The sequence below is a fragment of the Pinus tabuliformis genome, chromosome 1_2 (assembly GCF_031772625.1).
Source record: "Pinus tabuliformis cultivar Carrire ecotype Pingquan chromosome 1_2, CPIR1, whole genome shotgun sequence".
NCBI classification, from domain to species: Eukaryota; Viridiplantae; Streptophyta; class Pinopsida; order Pinales; family Pinaceae; genus Pinus; species Pinus tabuliformis.
In genome coordinates, this window is record NC_142298.1 from 43,848,344 (window position 1) to 43,862,955 (window position 14,612).

The 14,612-nt window shown below is 36.9% G+C and overlaps 2 protein-coding genes across 2 annotated transcripts; one reads left to right on the forward strand and one right to left on the reverse strand.

Annotated features, from left to right (window-relative positions):
- Window positions 1-4,594: 4,594 nt before the first annotated feature.
- On the forward strand, window positions 4,595-4,960 carry LOC149204341 (uncharacterized). The gene has a single exon (XM_089397096.1). It carries the CDS (start codon window positions 4,595-4,597, stop codon window positions 4,958-4,960), a length of 366 nt encoding a protein of 121 aa, XP_089253222.1.
- Window positions 4,961-12,256: 7,296 nt separating this feature from the next.
- On the reverse strand, window positions 12,257-13,297 carry LOC149204342 (uncharacterized). Its single transcript, XM_089397098.1, has one exon. The coding sequence runs from the start codon at window positions 13,295-13,297 to the stop codon at window positions 12,257-12,259; it is 1,041 nt and encodes a 346-aa protein (XP_089253224.1).
- Window positions 13,298-14,612: the final 1,315 nt, after the last annotated feature.

Below are 14,612 nucleotides of genomic sequence, written 5' to 3' on the forward strand. Positions count from 1 at the left end.
GTTCTCATAAGGTGTAATGTCCCTAGGAAAATTGTAAATATTTTAATTATTGTTGTAAGAAAACAAACTGGACAATATTTTTATTCTCTGTTTAATTGAATAATATATTATTAATTTTCTGAAGCAAGGAAATGGTTGAGTGATAACAAATTTTGTAACTTCTCATGTAAGAAATGAAAAAAGGCAATTGCCATGACTATCCTAACTACCTCCCCTAATTGGAAAACACCCCAAGGGAAAAAGGGGTGAGGGGAGGAAAAACGGTGTTATCGGGACATACAGGAAGGGGGAAAAATGTTAAGTCTGGTGATGACCAGATAACATTAGCAAAGAGTGGATCAAATTTAGCTGAAGATATCAGTCTTGCAATAGGATTGGGGGGAGAATTGGTCTTGAAGACGAATCTGAAGGTCGGGTGGTTGACAAGCGAGAACAATGGAAAGGTGAATAATGTCTGTTGGAAATTATTAATCCGAAGAACAGGTAAGCAGTATTGTCGAAATTAATTTCTGTGAACCCATTGGGTTGACTTAGACAATGATTAATGACATAGAGGGAGCAGGCTCCCACACTGATATTTATTTTGGAAAAAATGGTAGCAGTAGGGTTTTCTTTTCCATAGTATGTTAAATATGCTTTTCTGTATAATAGTTATTAATCTTGGAGGTACCCTAGAATGATTTGGACTGTAAAGAACATTTCAAACCTCAAGCTTAATGGTAGCAAGTGAATAACTAATCAGATAGGTTGCGACAGATAGTCTAGTAAAACTGTAAACCGGAAACTGAAAGTGATTGCATGATGCTAAGGGTCCAACGAAAAGTTCTGGGAAACAACTGAGTGATTTTTAAGTAATACTGTGTGAGTTATTATTTTGATTAAGTGGCCAGTTCTGTGTATTTAAATGCAACTTTAATTTAACCTACAGAGTCGTTTAGTAGAATTTTCTTTAATATAAGGTAATTTTGAGCATTTTAAGAACCTATGAATATATGCCTCTAAATCTCAGGCAAAGATCTGAAATAGGTAAATGAAAATCCCATAAATATATACATACATACCAAAATCAGAAGGATAACTACCGAAATCGATAGCTTAAACAGTAGGAAGTATTTCCTTTAGCAAGAGAGAAATTATTGAATGTGCAGCTATTAGAAAGAAAGAAACACGATTCCCATCTGAATTCGACTGGGTAAATTTCCAAGGTCGTAGCTAGAAGTAATAAATACAGGTCAAGAACTATTGGGACTTAAAACCCGAAACGTGAAACTATATATCCAGCGGAGAGATAGAAGACTCTGCGAGACTAAAACAACAACAGAGTAACTATATTTAAAAGTTTAGGGTTTGAGCCTAAAGGCAACCCTGAACCCATGGACATAATCACAAATTAAAAACATATTCCACATCAGGAAAAACAGCTTGTAAAAGAGTTAACGAGTAAATATGAAATAAAGGGCATTCACATCGTGCAAACAATCAACAGATCTGCACACAGATGGAATGATAACATTTTCGGAAAACCCATAGACATTCCAATCAAGACAGGAAATTGTTGTACAAACATTATAGGAAAATCGTGCTTTTACAATCATATGACAGAAGAACAATAATACAAAGTACATCTGAGGAAAACATTGAAATTATATAAATATCTATGGTTTGAAGCTGTGTAGAAAAACATTAAGGGAATTAAAAGTCCACAGTAACCTCATGCAAGCCATAACTGGTCTTGCCTTAATAAATACAACCCAGAAACCAGTGCGGCCTCAACTATTCTTAAACCATGCATGCACCGTAATGCTTAAATAATTACATTTTAACCAAAAATAATGGAACCTATCATGGGGATTAACATGGAGCGCTATGCACAGCTTGACTCAGGAAGTCCCCTATGACATCAGAGCTAACAAGTATGCCAACACTTCTACGTAATTCACCCTTAGGTAGAGAGAACACGCTATTCGAACAAAAGCCAGATAGGGAACCATTCGAGCTTACCTAGGAAGCCATTAAGAGCTCAAGCCCAGTGTGGGTGGGGGTGAATCCTTTGAAAGGCATCTCAAAGGCGCGACCCCATCCTTTTCCCAAACATGCAGAAGGAAGCAAGAACAAAGGAATTAGTATAGCAACCTTGTAACATTTCCTGAGTTTAACTATAAAAGAAATCATCAGCTGTGAACCTCCTCACCTGGGCAACTGTAAAAAGAATTTCGAACATGAGCATGAACCCCTCGACCTTGACTCGAGACGAACTAGCTGCATCGAAGGACATGGTTGCAGAACAAGCCAACCGCCAAGGAAGGAGAGCAGAGCTTAGCGTGAAGAAGAAAAGGGAAAAATGAACCACGGAGCCTAACCTAGGAGATGGTATAACTCTCCGATCTGCACCATGTCGTTGGATTATGGTCTAGCGATCTCCACTGTAGATGTAGCGAAGGATCCCAAGAGACATTGACAGCTCTACAATGCGCAATAATACAATGTGACAGGTAGTGTAAATGCCGAGAAAACCCAAGGTGCGCTGAGCTCGAGGTGAGATCAGGTGTTCGAGCTGGAGGGATGAGTCAATTAATTCAAGACAGGTTAAGCGACTGTCCAGCATAATACGGAAGTCAATATCATAGCAGACCATTAAATTGTGATTCAACTCTTTGATTTATGGTTGAACTCATTGATGTAATAACCGGATGGGTTGATGACCCTAGTTTGGTTCACGCTTTAATTAGTTTACATTTTAACAGTGTTTAATGAAGGTATATATATGTGAGTTTATTCGTGTTAATTTTTTTTTTTTTTTTTGTAAATGGGGACATGACATGTGGTATCAAAGCGAGGTTGCAAAACTGTGACCTCTGGTAAATGAATTGTGCAAATAGTTGTTGTTTCTTTTGGGTCTTTAACTGTTAATGATCTATTAATGTGTCAAGTACAGAGGAACCAAAACAACAACAGTTATAAGAGGATCGGACAGTGAACTACACAGAACCATGGCAGGCCTAGGACCCGCAGCATTCCCTGAACATAATCCTGAGATATGGGTGCAGTTAGGAGAAGAAGCTCGTAACACAAATCTGACAATACTGGAGATGGTTCAGGAACTAAAGAGAGAAATGGCCCGCCTACGGGAGGATAATGCAAGATTAACCTTGGAACAGGAGAAAATCATGAAGAGTCTGTCCGATAAGCAGAACCAGCGCCAAACAACACCCAGTCCTGAATAGGAACGAATGTTTGAGGAACAGGGTTATCACACAGAGCCGGAAGGGACAGTAGGAGGGGAAGAGAATCAAGAGGAGAAGTCGGATAATGCCTCTGAGCACCCAACCTCAAAAAGGCAGCGAATAGAATTGCAAGGGGAATTCCGGAAAATAAAACCGCCACTCTTCGATGGAGAGCTGGAAGAAGCAGCTGAGGCATGGTTAATTAACATGAATAAATATTTTCAATTATATGAGTACGATCACAATCTTAAGGCTCGACTAGCTATCTTCCAACTGCAAGGGAAGGCCACTTTGTGGTGGGAAGAGGTCAAGATTGTACGCGGGGTGAGTGAACAAAGTATAACTTGGGAGAAGTTCCAAAAATATTTCAAGGAAAGATATTTGACGGAACGATTTTACGATGAGAAAGCAAGGGAATTTCATGACCTGCGGCTGGGACAGCAAACCATGGACGAGTTCATCGCTCGATTTACCTCTTTGCTTTGATATGTACCTTATATACGTGAGGAAAAGGCCAAGGTACAATGGTTTGTCAGCAGTTTACCCGTGGCAATGAGGGAAAGAATTGAGTTCGATAACCCAAAAACAATGGATGAGGTTATACAAAAGGCTAGGATATGCTACCAGCAAAGCAAGCAGAAGGGTGAAATTCTGGGCAGGAAATGGGTTGAAAAGAAAGGTAATAGGATTGTTGTAGGCAATAAAGGGAATTAGAGTAGCGCTGGCAAGGGATTTTCTAAGGGGCAGAACAATAGAAATCTGTCCAAAAACCAGATCAGAATTAAGCCACCATCAGAATAAAAAATCAGCGAGCAATCTGGTAGATTTGATAACGAAGGAATGGCAAGACCCCCAGTACAATGCTGGGGATGTGGGGGGCACATTATGTTAAAAATTACCCTCATCGTAAAGGCATTGAACAGGTTTCACAAATCCATGAGGCATCAACAGTAGGCGATGTGGCCTAGAGCATACCAAAAATTAATGCTGCCCTCGATGACCATCAGGCGGAATACTAGCCAACTATGGTGGAGTTTTAAGGTAAGATTTTTAATCATATTGTATCTATTTTAATTGATCCTGGAGCTACATTAATTTATGTTAGTCCTAAGATTGTGGAGCATTGTAAAATACGATGCGTTAAATTTAAGAACCCTTGGCTAGTACAACTGGCCAATGGGGCAAAGAGGCGGGTGTTGGCCAAGGTCAACGACTGCCCTCTAGAAATAGCAAGTCATTATTTAAGGGCAGACCTAAATACTCCCATTGGATCTTATGATGTGTTGATAGGCATGGACTGGTTAGAAAAGTGTTGGTTCATTATAAATTGTAAAACAAAAACTATCTGCTACAAGGATGAGCTGGTAAAAATGAAGGAGATGCAAGGCATTCCGAGGCTTGTGCAGGTTCGGCCAATAACCGCTTCTCAGCTGGCAAAATGTATCAGAAAAGGGTGTCAGGTTTACACTATTCAGGTTGGATATGCCAACTCAAAGGACAAGACAGCCACCTTGGATAGTATTCCTGTTGTTCAGGATTATGCAGATGTATTTCCGGAAGAGATACCCGGGCTGCCACCTAAGAGAGATATAGACTTCACTATTGATTTGATGCCAGGAGCAGCACCAATGTCTCGAGCTCCTTATTGTATGAGTGTACCAGAACTTACAGAGCTTAAAATGCAACTGCAGGAATTGTTGGATAAAAATTACATCTGCCCTAGTGTGTCGCCTTAGGGAGCCCCTGTGTTGTTTGTCAAAAAGAAGGATGGCACCCTTCGAATGTGCATGGACTATCATCAGTTGAATAAGTTAACAGTTAAGAACAAGTACCCTTTACCCCGAATTGACGAACTATTTGACCAGGTAAAAGGGGCAACTGTATTTTCAAAAATTGATCTACGATCAGGATATCACCAGATCAGAATCAGAGAGGAAGATATTGCCAAAACTGCTTTTAGGACTCGCTATGGTCACTATGAGTTTGTGGTATTACCCTTTGGGTTAACCAATGCTCTTGTGACCTTTATGTGTTTGATGAATAGCATATTTCATCAGTATTTAGATAAATTCGTGTTAATATTTATTGACGATATACTGATATATTCTCGGAATGTGGAGGAGCACAAGGCACCTCTTAGATTGGTGATGCAAACCCTTCGGGAAAATCAATTGTACGCCAAGTACAACAAGTGTGATTTCTTTAAGGAATAAATTCAATACTTAGGACGTATCATTACTAAGGATGGGATTGCGGTGGATCCCGAAAAGATAAAGACCATAATGGAATGGCCAGTACCAACGGACGTAGCGGATATAAGATCTTTTATGGGGCTAGCTGGTTACTATAGACGATTTGTGGAAGGATTCTCTAGGGTGGCCTACCCTATCACCTCCCTACAGAAGAAAGGGAAGACTTTTAAATGGACCGCAGATTGCTAAAAGAGTTTTGAACAACTCAAACATCTGCTCACCACAACGCCTATACTAAGCATAGTAGATCCTGCTAAGGACTACGTGGTGTGTACAGATGCGAGTAAGGAAGGGTTAGGAGGATTATTGATGTAGGAAGGTAAGGTAATCACCTACGAGTCTAGGAAGTTAAAGGAACATGAGCAGAAATATTCTGCATACGATTTGGAGCTGGCAGCCGTTATTCACGCCTTAAAGATGTGGCGCCACTACCTGATGGGGAGAAAATTTCTGTTAATGATAGATCATCACAGCTTGACTAATTATTTCAGTCAGCCTACCTTAAATGCCAGACAGGCACGGTGGGTAGATTTCTTAAGTGATTTTGATTTTGAGATTAAGCATCTAAAAGGAAAGGAGAACCGGGTAGCAGACGCTTTAAGTCAGAAGGCACATTGTCTTTATGAAATTGCTTGCAGCGGGGTGCAAACTACATTCGATGACATGATAAAAGGGGTAGCAGAACAAGATTTGAAGTATCAGCAAATAAGACAGTAGGTTCAGAATCCAAATAGCAAAGAAAATCAGCAAGGGTACACCGTGGATGCTGTTGGCATGCTGAAATATAAAAACAGGTTGTATGTACCCAACCAAATTGACATTAAAAACTTGATTTTAGATGAATTTCACAAAAGACCTTATGCTGGACACCTGGGGTATCAAAAGATGATTACTGCACTCCGGAAGGAGTACTATTGGCCTGGAATGAAGAAGGATGCAGCAGAGTATTTGACACGTTGTCAGGAATGTCAACAAATTAAAGCGTAACACTGACACCCTACAAGATTATTGCATCCACTACCAATTCCGGAGTGGAAATGGGAAACTATCTCTATGGATTTTATAACGGGATTACCCAAGACAAAAAGAAACAATGATTCCATCATGGTGGTAGTCGACAAATTAAGCAAGTCAGCTCATTTTATACTAGTCCAATCCACTTACAAAGCTGTACAGATTGCCCACATTTTTATGCAAAACATTTTTAGGCTGCATGGGCTGCCAAAAACTATAATTTCTGACCGAGATGTGAAATTTACTTCAGCCTTTTGGAAAACACTGTTTGAAGGGCTAGGGACTCAATTAAATTTCAGCACGGCTTACCATCCTCAAACAGACGGACAAACCGAACGGGTGAATCAAGTAGTAGAAGACATGTTGAGGTCATACGTAATGCAGCAACCCTCTAAATGGGAAGACTATCTGCACCTGGTCGAATTTGCGTATAACAACGGATATCATACTTCCCTGCAGATGAGCCCGTTTGAAGTTCTGTATGGCCAAAAATTTCGCACACCCTCCAGTTGGGGGGATCGGAGGACAAGATAATGCTAGGATCCAAAATGTTAAAAGAAATGGAAGAAATGGTCAAGAAGGTTCGATCCAACTTGAAGGCAGCCCAAGATAGGAAAAATAATTTCGCTGACAAGAAGAGAAGTTTTAAGGAATATCAAGTGGAGAATCATGTGTATGTAAGAATTCGAGCAAAAATGAGTACGTTACAATGGAGTGGGTGTACCAAGCTGCTACCTCGATTTTGTGGACCATTTTAGATTTTAGCAAGAGTTGGATCAGTAGCTTACCAACTCGCCCTACTGAGCCATATTCGGGTCCACAATGTTTTCCATGTGTCAGTACTAAAGAGATACGTTTATGATCCTAAGCACATAGTCAGTTGGCAAGATATACAGGTAAAGTAAAATCCTAAGTAGGTCAATTAATTATGATGTTAAAGGAAAAACTGACTTTAAATTATGTTGTTTCAGGTCGAACCGGAAGGAGAATTCCTGGTCAAGCCGTTGAATATACTCGAACAGAGAGAAGTCACGCTACAGAAACAAGCCATCACCCAGGTTGTAGTGCAATGGCAGCACTTTGGGCCGGATGAGGCCACCTGGGAGGATGAACAACTCTTGAAAGAAGCATATCCACAGCTGTTTGAGGCTGAAAAACATCGGGACGATGTTTGCTTTCACGGGGGGAAGATGTAATGTCCCCAGGAAAACTGTAAATATTTTAATTACCGTTGTAAGAAAACAAACTGGACAATATTGTTATTCTCTGTTTAGTTGAATAATATATTATTAATTTTCTGAAGTAAGGAAATGGTTGAGTGATAACAAATTTTGTAACTTCTCATGTAAGAAGTGAAAAAAAGGCAGTTGCCAAGAATACCCTAACTGCCTCCCCTAACTGGAAACACCCCAAGGGAAAAAGGGGTGAGGGGAGGAAAAACCGTGCTGTTGGGACAGACGGGAAGGGGGGAAAATGCTAAGTCTGGTGATGACCAGATAGCATTAGCACAGAGTGCATCAAATTTAGCTAAAGACAACAGTCTTGCAGCAGGCTTGGGGGGAGATTTGGTCTTGAAGACGAATCTCAAGGTCGGGTGGTTAACAAGTGAGAACAATGGAAAGGCGAATAATGTCCGTTGGAAATTATAAATCTGAAGAACAGGTAAGCAGTACTATCGAAATTAATTTCTGTGAACCCATTGGGTTGACTTAGACAATGATTAACAACATAGAGGGAGTAAGCTCCCACACTGATATTTATTTTGGAAAAAATGGTAGCAGTAGGGTTTTGTTTTCCATAGTATGTTAAATATGCTTTTCTGTATAATAGTTATTAATCTTGGAGGTACTGTAGAATGATCTAGACTATAAAGAACATTTCAAACCACAAGCTTAATGGTAGCAAGTGAATAACTAATCAGATAGGTTGCGATAGACAGTCTAGTAAAACTGTAAACTAGAAACTGAAAGTGATTGCATGATGCTAAGGGTCTAGCAAAAATTTCTGGGAAACAACTGAGTGATTTTTAAGTAATACTGTGTGAGTTATTATTTCGATTAAGTGGTCGGTTCTATGTATTTAAATGCAACTTTAATTTAACCTACAGAGTTGTTTAGTAGAATTTTCTTTAATCTAAGGTAATTTTGAGAATTTTAAGAACCTATGAATATATGCCTCTAAATCTCAGGCAAAGATCCAAAATAGGTAAATGAAAATCCCATAAACATATACATACATACCAAAATCAGAAGGATAACTACCGAAATTGATAGCTTAAACAGTAGGAAGTATTTCCTTTAGCAAGACCAAAATTATTGAATGTGTGGTTATTGGAAAGAAAGAAACACGATTCCCATTTGAATTCGACTGGGTAAATTTCCAAGGCCGTAGCCAGAAGCAATAAATATAGGCCAAGAACTATTGGGACTTAAAACCCGAAATGTGAAACTATATATCCAACGCAGAGATATAAGACTCCGCGAGACTAAAATAGCAATAGAGTAACTATGTTTAAAATTTCAGGGTTTGAGCCCGAAGGTGACCCTGAACCCATGGACATAATCGCAAATTTAAAAACATATTCCACATCAGGAAAAACAGCTTGTAAAAGAGTTAACAAGTAAATATGAAATAAAGGGCATTCACACCGTGCAAAACAATCTAACAGATCTGCACACAGATGGAATGATAACATTTTCAGAAAACCCATAAAAGTTCCAATCGAGACAGGAAATTGTTGTACAAGCATTATATGAAAATCATGCTTTTACAATCATATGATAGAAGAATGATAATACAAAGTACATCTGAGGAAAACATTGAAATTATATAAATATCTATGGTCTGAAGCTGTGTAGCAAAACATTAAGGGAATTAAAATTCCATAGTAACCTCATGCAAGCCATAACTGGTCTTGCCTTAAAAAATACAACCCATAAACCGATGCGGCATCAACTGTTCTTAAACCATGCGTGCACCATAACGCTTAAATAATTACATTTTAACCAAAAATAATGGAACCTATAATGGGGATTAACATGGAGGTTTGTGGGCAGCTTGGCTCAGGAAGTCCCCTACGACATCAGAGCTAACAAGTATGACAACACTTTTGCGTAATTCACCCTCAGGTAGAGAGAACATGTTATTCGAACAAAAGCCAGACAGGGAACCATTCGAGCTTACCCAGGAAGCCATTAAGAGCTCAAGCCCAGTATGGGTGGCGGTGAATCCCTTTGAAAGGCATCTCAAAGGCGTGACCCTGTCCTTTTCCCAAACCTATAGAAGGCAACAAGAACAGAGGAATTAGTATAACAACCTTGTAAAATTTCTTGAGTTTAACTGTAAAAGAAACCATTAGCTGCAAACCTCCTCACCTGGGCAACTGTAAAAAGAATTCCGAAGATGAGCATGAACCCCTCGACCTTGGCTCAGGACGAACTAGCTGCATTGAGGGACATGGTTGCAGAACAAGCCAACCGCCAAGGAAGGAGAGTAGAGCTTAGCGCGAAGAAGGAAAGGACAAAATTAACTGTGGAGCCTGACGTGGGAGATGGTATAACTCTTTGATCTGCATCATATCGTTGGATCATGGTTTGGTGATCTCCACCGTAGATGCAATGAAGGATCCCGAGAGACACTGACAGCTCTATAGTGCGCATTAATACAACATGACAGGTAGTGTAAATGCCGAGCAAACCCAAGGTGTGTTGAGCTCGAGGTAAGCTCAGGTGTCCGAGCTGGAGGGATGAGTCAATTAATTCAAGACAGGTTAAGGGACTATCCAGCATAATACGGAAGTCAATATCATAGCAGACCATTAAATTGTGATTCAACTCTTTGATTTATGGTTGAACTCATTTCTGTAATAACCGGATGGGTTGATGACCCTAGTTTGGTTCACGCTTTTATTAGTTTACATTTTAACAGTGTTTAATGAAGGTATATATATGTGAGTTTATTCATGTTATATATATATATATATATATATATATGGGGACATGACATAAGGTATCTTGAGAGAATTGAGCAAATGGGAGAAGGTAGATGGCCTAAAGCTATCTTCATTGAAGGAATGAGTGAAAGAAAGAAATCATGGATGAGACAAAAAAACAAATGGATGCAAAAATGAAATATTTACATCAATGCATGTCCCACAAATAACAAGGATTTGAAGAGTTATCTTATGGAGAAGTTTTGTAAGCATATATGGGGAAAATATTTAGGTAGAAAGAAGAAGTACTATGTTCAAGAATTCGACCCCACGTGTGATCTCCAACAAAAAAAGTACATTGAAGCTAGCATGCCATGGAGAGCAAAGATTTTTATTGTTCAATTAAGAACCAACTCGCATCAATTACGGTGCGAAACAGACTGTTGGAAAAGACCTAAAGAAGTTTGGGAAGAGTGGGTGTGTACTTTTTGCACTTCTGGGCCAGTGGAATCAAAAAAGTATTTCATTTTGAAATGTGATGCTTTCAGAGACATCAAAGACAGTTACAACAATATATCAGAGAGACATCAAACACAGTTACAACAATATATCAGAGAGTTACATCAGTATGTTAACATCAGTTCCTTGGCATTTCCTTTTCAGTGAGGGGACAGACAGTTACGTTAACATCTGTTCCTTGGCATTGTCTTTTCGGTGTGGGCACTATTAGAAGGTATGGTCAACTCATCATTAATTTGAATAATAAGAGGATTGAATTGCAAAAGGCAAAAAATAGGGAAGCTACTGGCCCCATAGAATTAGTCTCGTGGATGTTAAAATTCTATTCATTCATTATGTTAATAGATTTGTTTATTTTAGAATAGAACTTTAAAATTTTTATTTAATTATAATTATCAATAATTAATAAATAGATAATAGGAATTTAATTTTTAAGAAGTACTTACCGAATATTTTTAATAAAGATAAAAATGGGTTGAAATTTAATAAATCAATGATATGGATTTATCTTCAAAATACAATTATGCCTTTTTCACTTTTTAATTTAATTAAAAAATTACAAAATTAAAATAATATATATATAAACGTAATAGTTTAAAAATTAATAATATTTATGGTTAAAAAATTTGTTACATGTTTTTTAATATATATATATATAATTCAAATTATTTTTTCAAAATAAGGTATATTTTAATAAAAAAAATATTATTATTATTTCTTAATAACATATTTTTTATTTTATATAAAAACAAAAATTCAAATGTATTTTAATCATTAATATAAAATTAAAAATCATATATAGAGTTAAAAAGACACATTTCCCTATACTAATGTACAATATTTTTCTTACTATCTAAATTATATATTTTTAAATAATATTTTTCCATTATATAAAATAAGAAATGTGTTTGCTTATCATCTAAATTATACACTTTTAAATAACAAATTTTCATTTTATATAAAAATTAAAAATAAAAAAAAATGTTTTTATATATGTAAGGAAAAACACTCAAAATAAAATTTCAAACAATTTTTTTTTTTTATTAATATTAGCTTTCAAAATAATATTGAAATTTAAATTTGAGGAGAATGACTATTTTTTTTTTTTCCACTGGAAAAATCAGTAACTTTCATTTATATTTGAAAATTACATAAGTAGATGCCGAGGCATTGCTGTATTGTTCATACAAAAATCCTTTTTTCAAGGTATTGTTCTGTAGGAATATGCAAAAAATTATTTCTGTGTTCATCATCAGGCTGTACAAACTGTCCAATGTCTATTAAAGGACTCTGCTATATAACATAGTATCCGTGATCTATATGTTTCTGTTAACAAAAAACAAAAATGCCATCATCAATAATCTGTTGGCACTGTTGCCCCTTTGTTCCCTTTGTTCTATGAATGGCCCGTGGTAATATTGGTACTCCTCTGCTCCATTCTGTTCTATTATTATCCCCTCGCCTCTGGGAAGTAGCGTGGCCTCTTTGGATAATTTGTCAGCATCGCTGTTATGCTCTCTGTAAATATGAAAACATGTGCAGACGTTAAAAGCAGCTTTGAGAATGAGAGCATCGTATAATAAATTGCTGAGAGTATGAGAGTGACATGTAGTAATGTTGTTAATCCAGTTAACAACCACCAATGAGTCCCCATATATATTGATGCTTGTAAGATGATGTGATAATGCAAATTGTAGTAGATTGTGTACAGCAGATAGCTCAGCAAAGTTATTCGATCCAATGCCAAATCCAATTTTGGCAAGGAAACGGTGGTGATCATTTAAGTGAATAATAAAACCTCCTCCACATCCTTCCTGATTTGCGGCTCCGTCAAAATATGCCCACGGGATAGTTCTGTCGATTTCGGGCATGGGATGTATGGTACGCGGTCTCGGGGGAGGGGGATCAGGTAATTCGTGATATGCTGCTATGATGGAGGCCTCAACCCGAGCCCAAATAATCACTTTGTCATCGAAGATAGACCGGTTCCGCGCAAACCATACATGCCAGGTAGCTACAGGTGGGAGATTTATTAGTTTTGTGCCCGGATGACGGCTAGCCCAGTTATCCCATGCAATCCCTATGTCATGCCCAGTCCAATCGACAGCGATGCCCAGCAAATTGCAGATGTTAATCCAGAGGTTGACGATGATAGGACAAAAGAGAAATAGATGATCCTGTGTCTCTGTTGACTGTTTACAGAAGACACACCAAGAGGGGCCAAATATGGCTCTGCGTGTGAGATATTCCCCAGTGGGAACAGTGCCTTTGAGAGCGCACCAAAAGAAAAGTTTTGACCGGGGAGAGGCTTTTAGTTTCCATATGGCGTGCCACCATGTCTGCAACTGGTCAGGCATTCTGAGAGAAATAAGAGTAGTATATCCAAGTTTAGGAGCGTATACCCCATGTTCAGCAGCGCACCATATGAGCTCATCTGGGCCTTGCTTGATACGGATGTGAGAATCAGTTAATGCCTCAGTGAAACGGAGAATAACTATTTTATATATATATATATATATATATTTCAAATGAATAATTTATTATGTGAATCAGAATAATAATTTATTTTTCAAATAAATAATTTATTATGTAAATTGGAATATTTTTATTAGGAAATTGTATCAATTTGAATGTATTTAGGTTATTTATTTCAAAAAACAATTTTCATTCTCAAACCTTTCTATAAAATTTAACTCTAAAATTTAATATATTCTTTTATAATAATTTAAAACATTTCTATATCAACATATTTTACAAAACAATTTAAATCACACAAACTTCCTGCACTAATTTATATAATATTTTTTAACATATTTTTCCACATCATTTAAATTAAAATCTTTACAAAATTTAAATCAACCAAGCTTTCCCGCCCTAAACTATAAAATTTAATTTTTTTTAATGATAATTTAAAACATTTTTGCATCAATATATTTTACAAAACAATTTAAATCACACAAACTTCCTGCACTAATTTATATAATATTTTTTAACATATTTTGCCGCATCATTTAAATTAAAAATCTTTACAAAATTTAAATCAACCAAGCTTTCCCGCCATAAACTATAAATTTCAATGCTATCAACTATAAATGTCAATGTGAAGAGGATTCAAACATCTCGATAATTTATTTAACAATAATGGTGATTGATGAGTGATATAATCGTTTCTAGTTTTATTATTATTATTATTATTATTATTATTTTATTTTTTTTAATTAAAAATATTTAATATTTATTTTAATTATTTTAATCACATAGATTTTGTGTAGGTTTTAATCTGGTACATAAATTACCTGCATACGAATTTTAATAATAAAAAATAAATAAAGGTGAGAGCATAATACATAAAATAAATATACACAAATTTTCCTTTGGATCCCAAAATCAGATTAATTTTTTATTATGTTCCTTTCAATGTTACAATCATATCATATATATATATATATATATATATATATATATATATATATATATATATATATATATATATATATCGAAACATCCAATACCATGGACCGAAAACCATTGCGCTCAAAATCATGGGTCCAAAAAAAAATAATTGCTTGGGCGTTGTCTCGACCCCATAGAGGGGGGCTAATTGCCCCCCTCAAACCCCCCATACAGGGGGGCGACAGCCCCCCTGTGACCCCCCACTGCACATTGGCACAA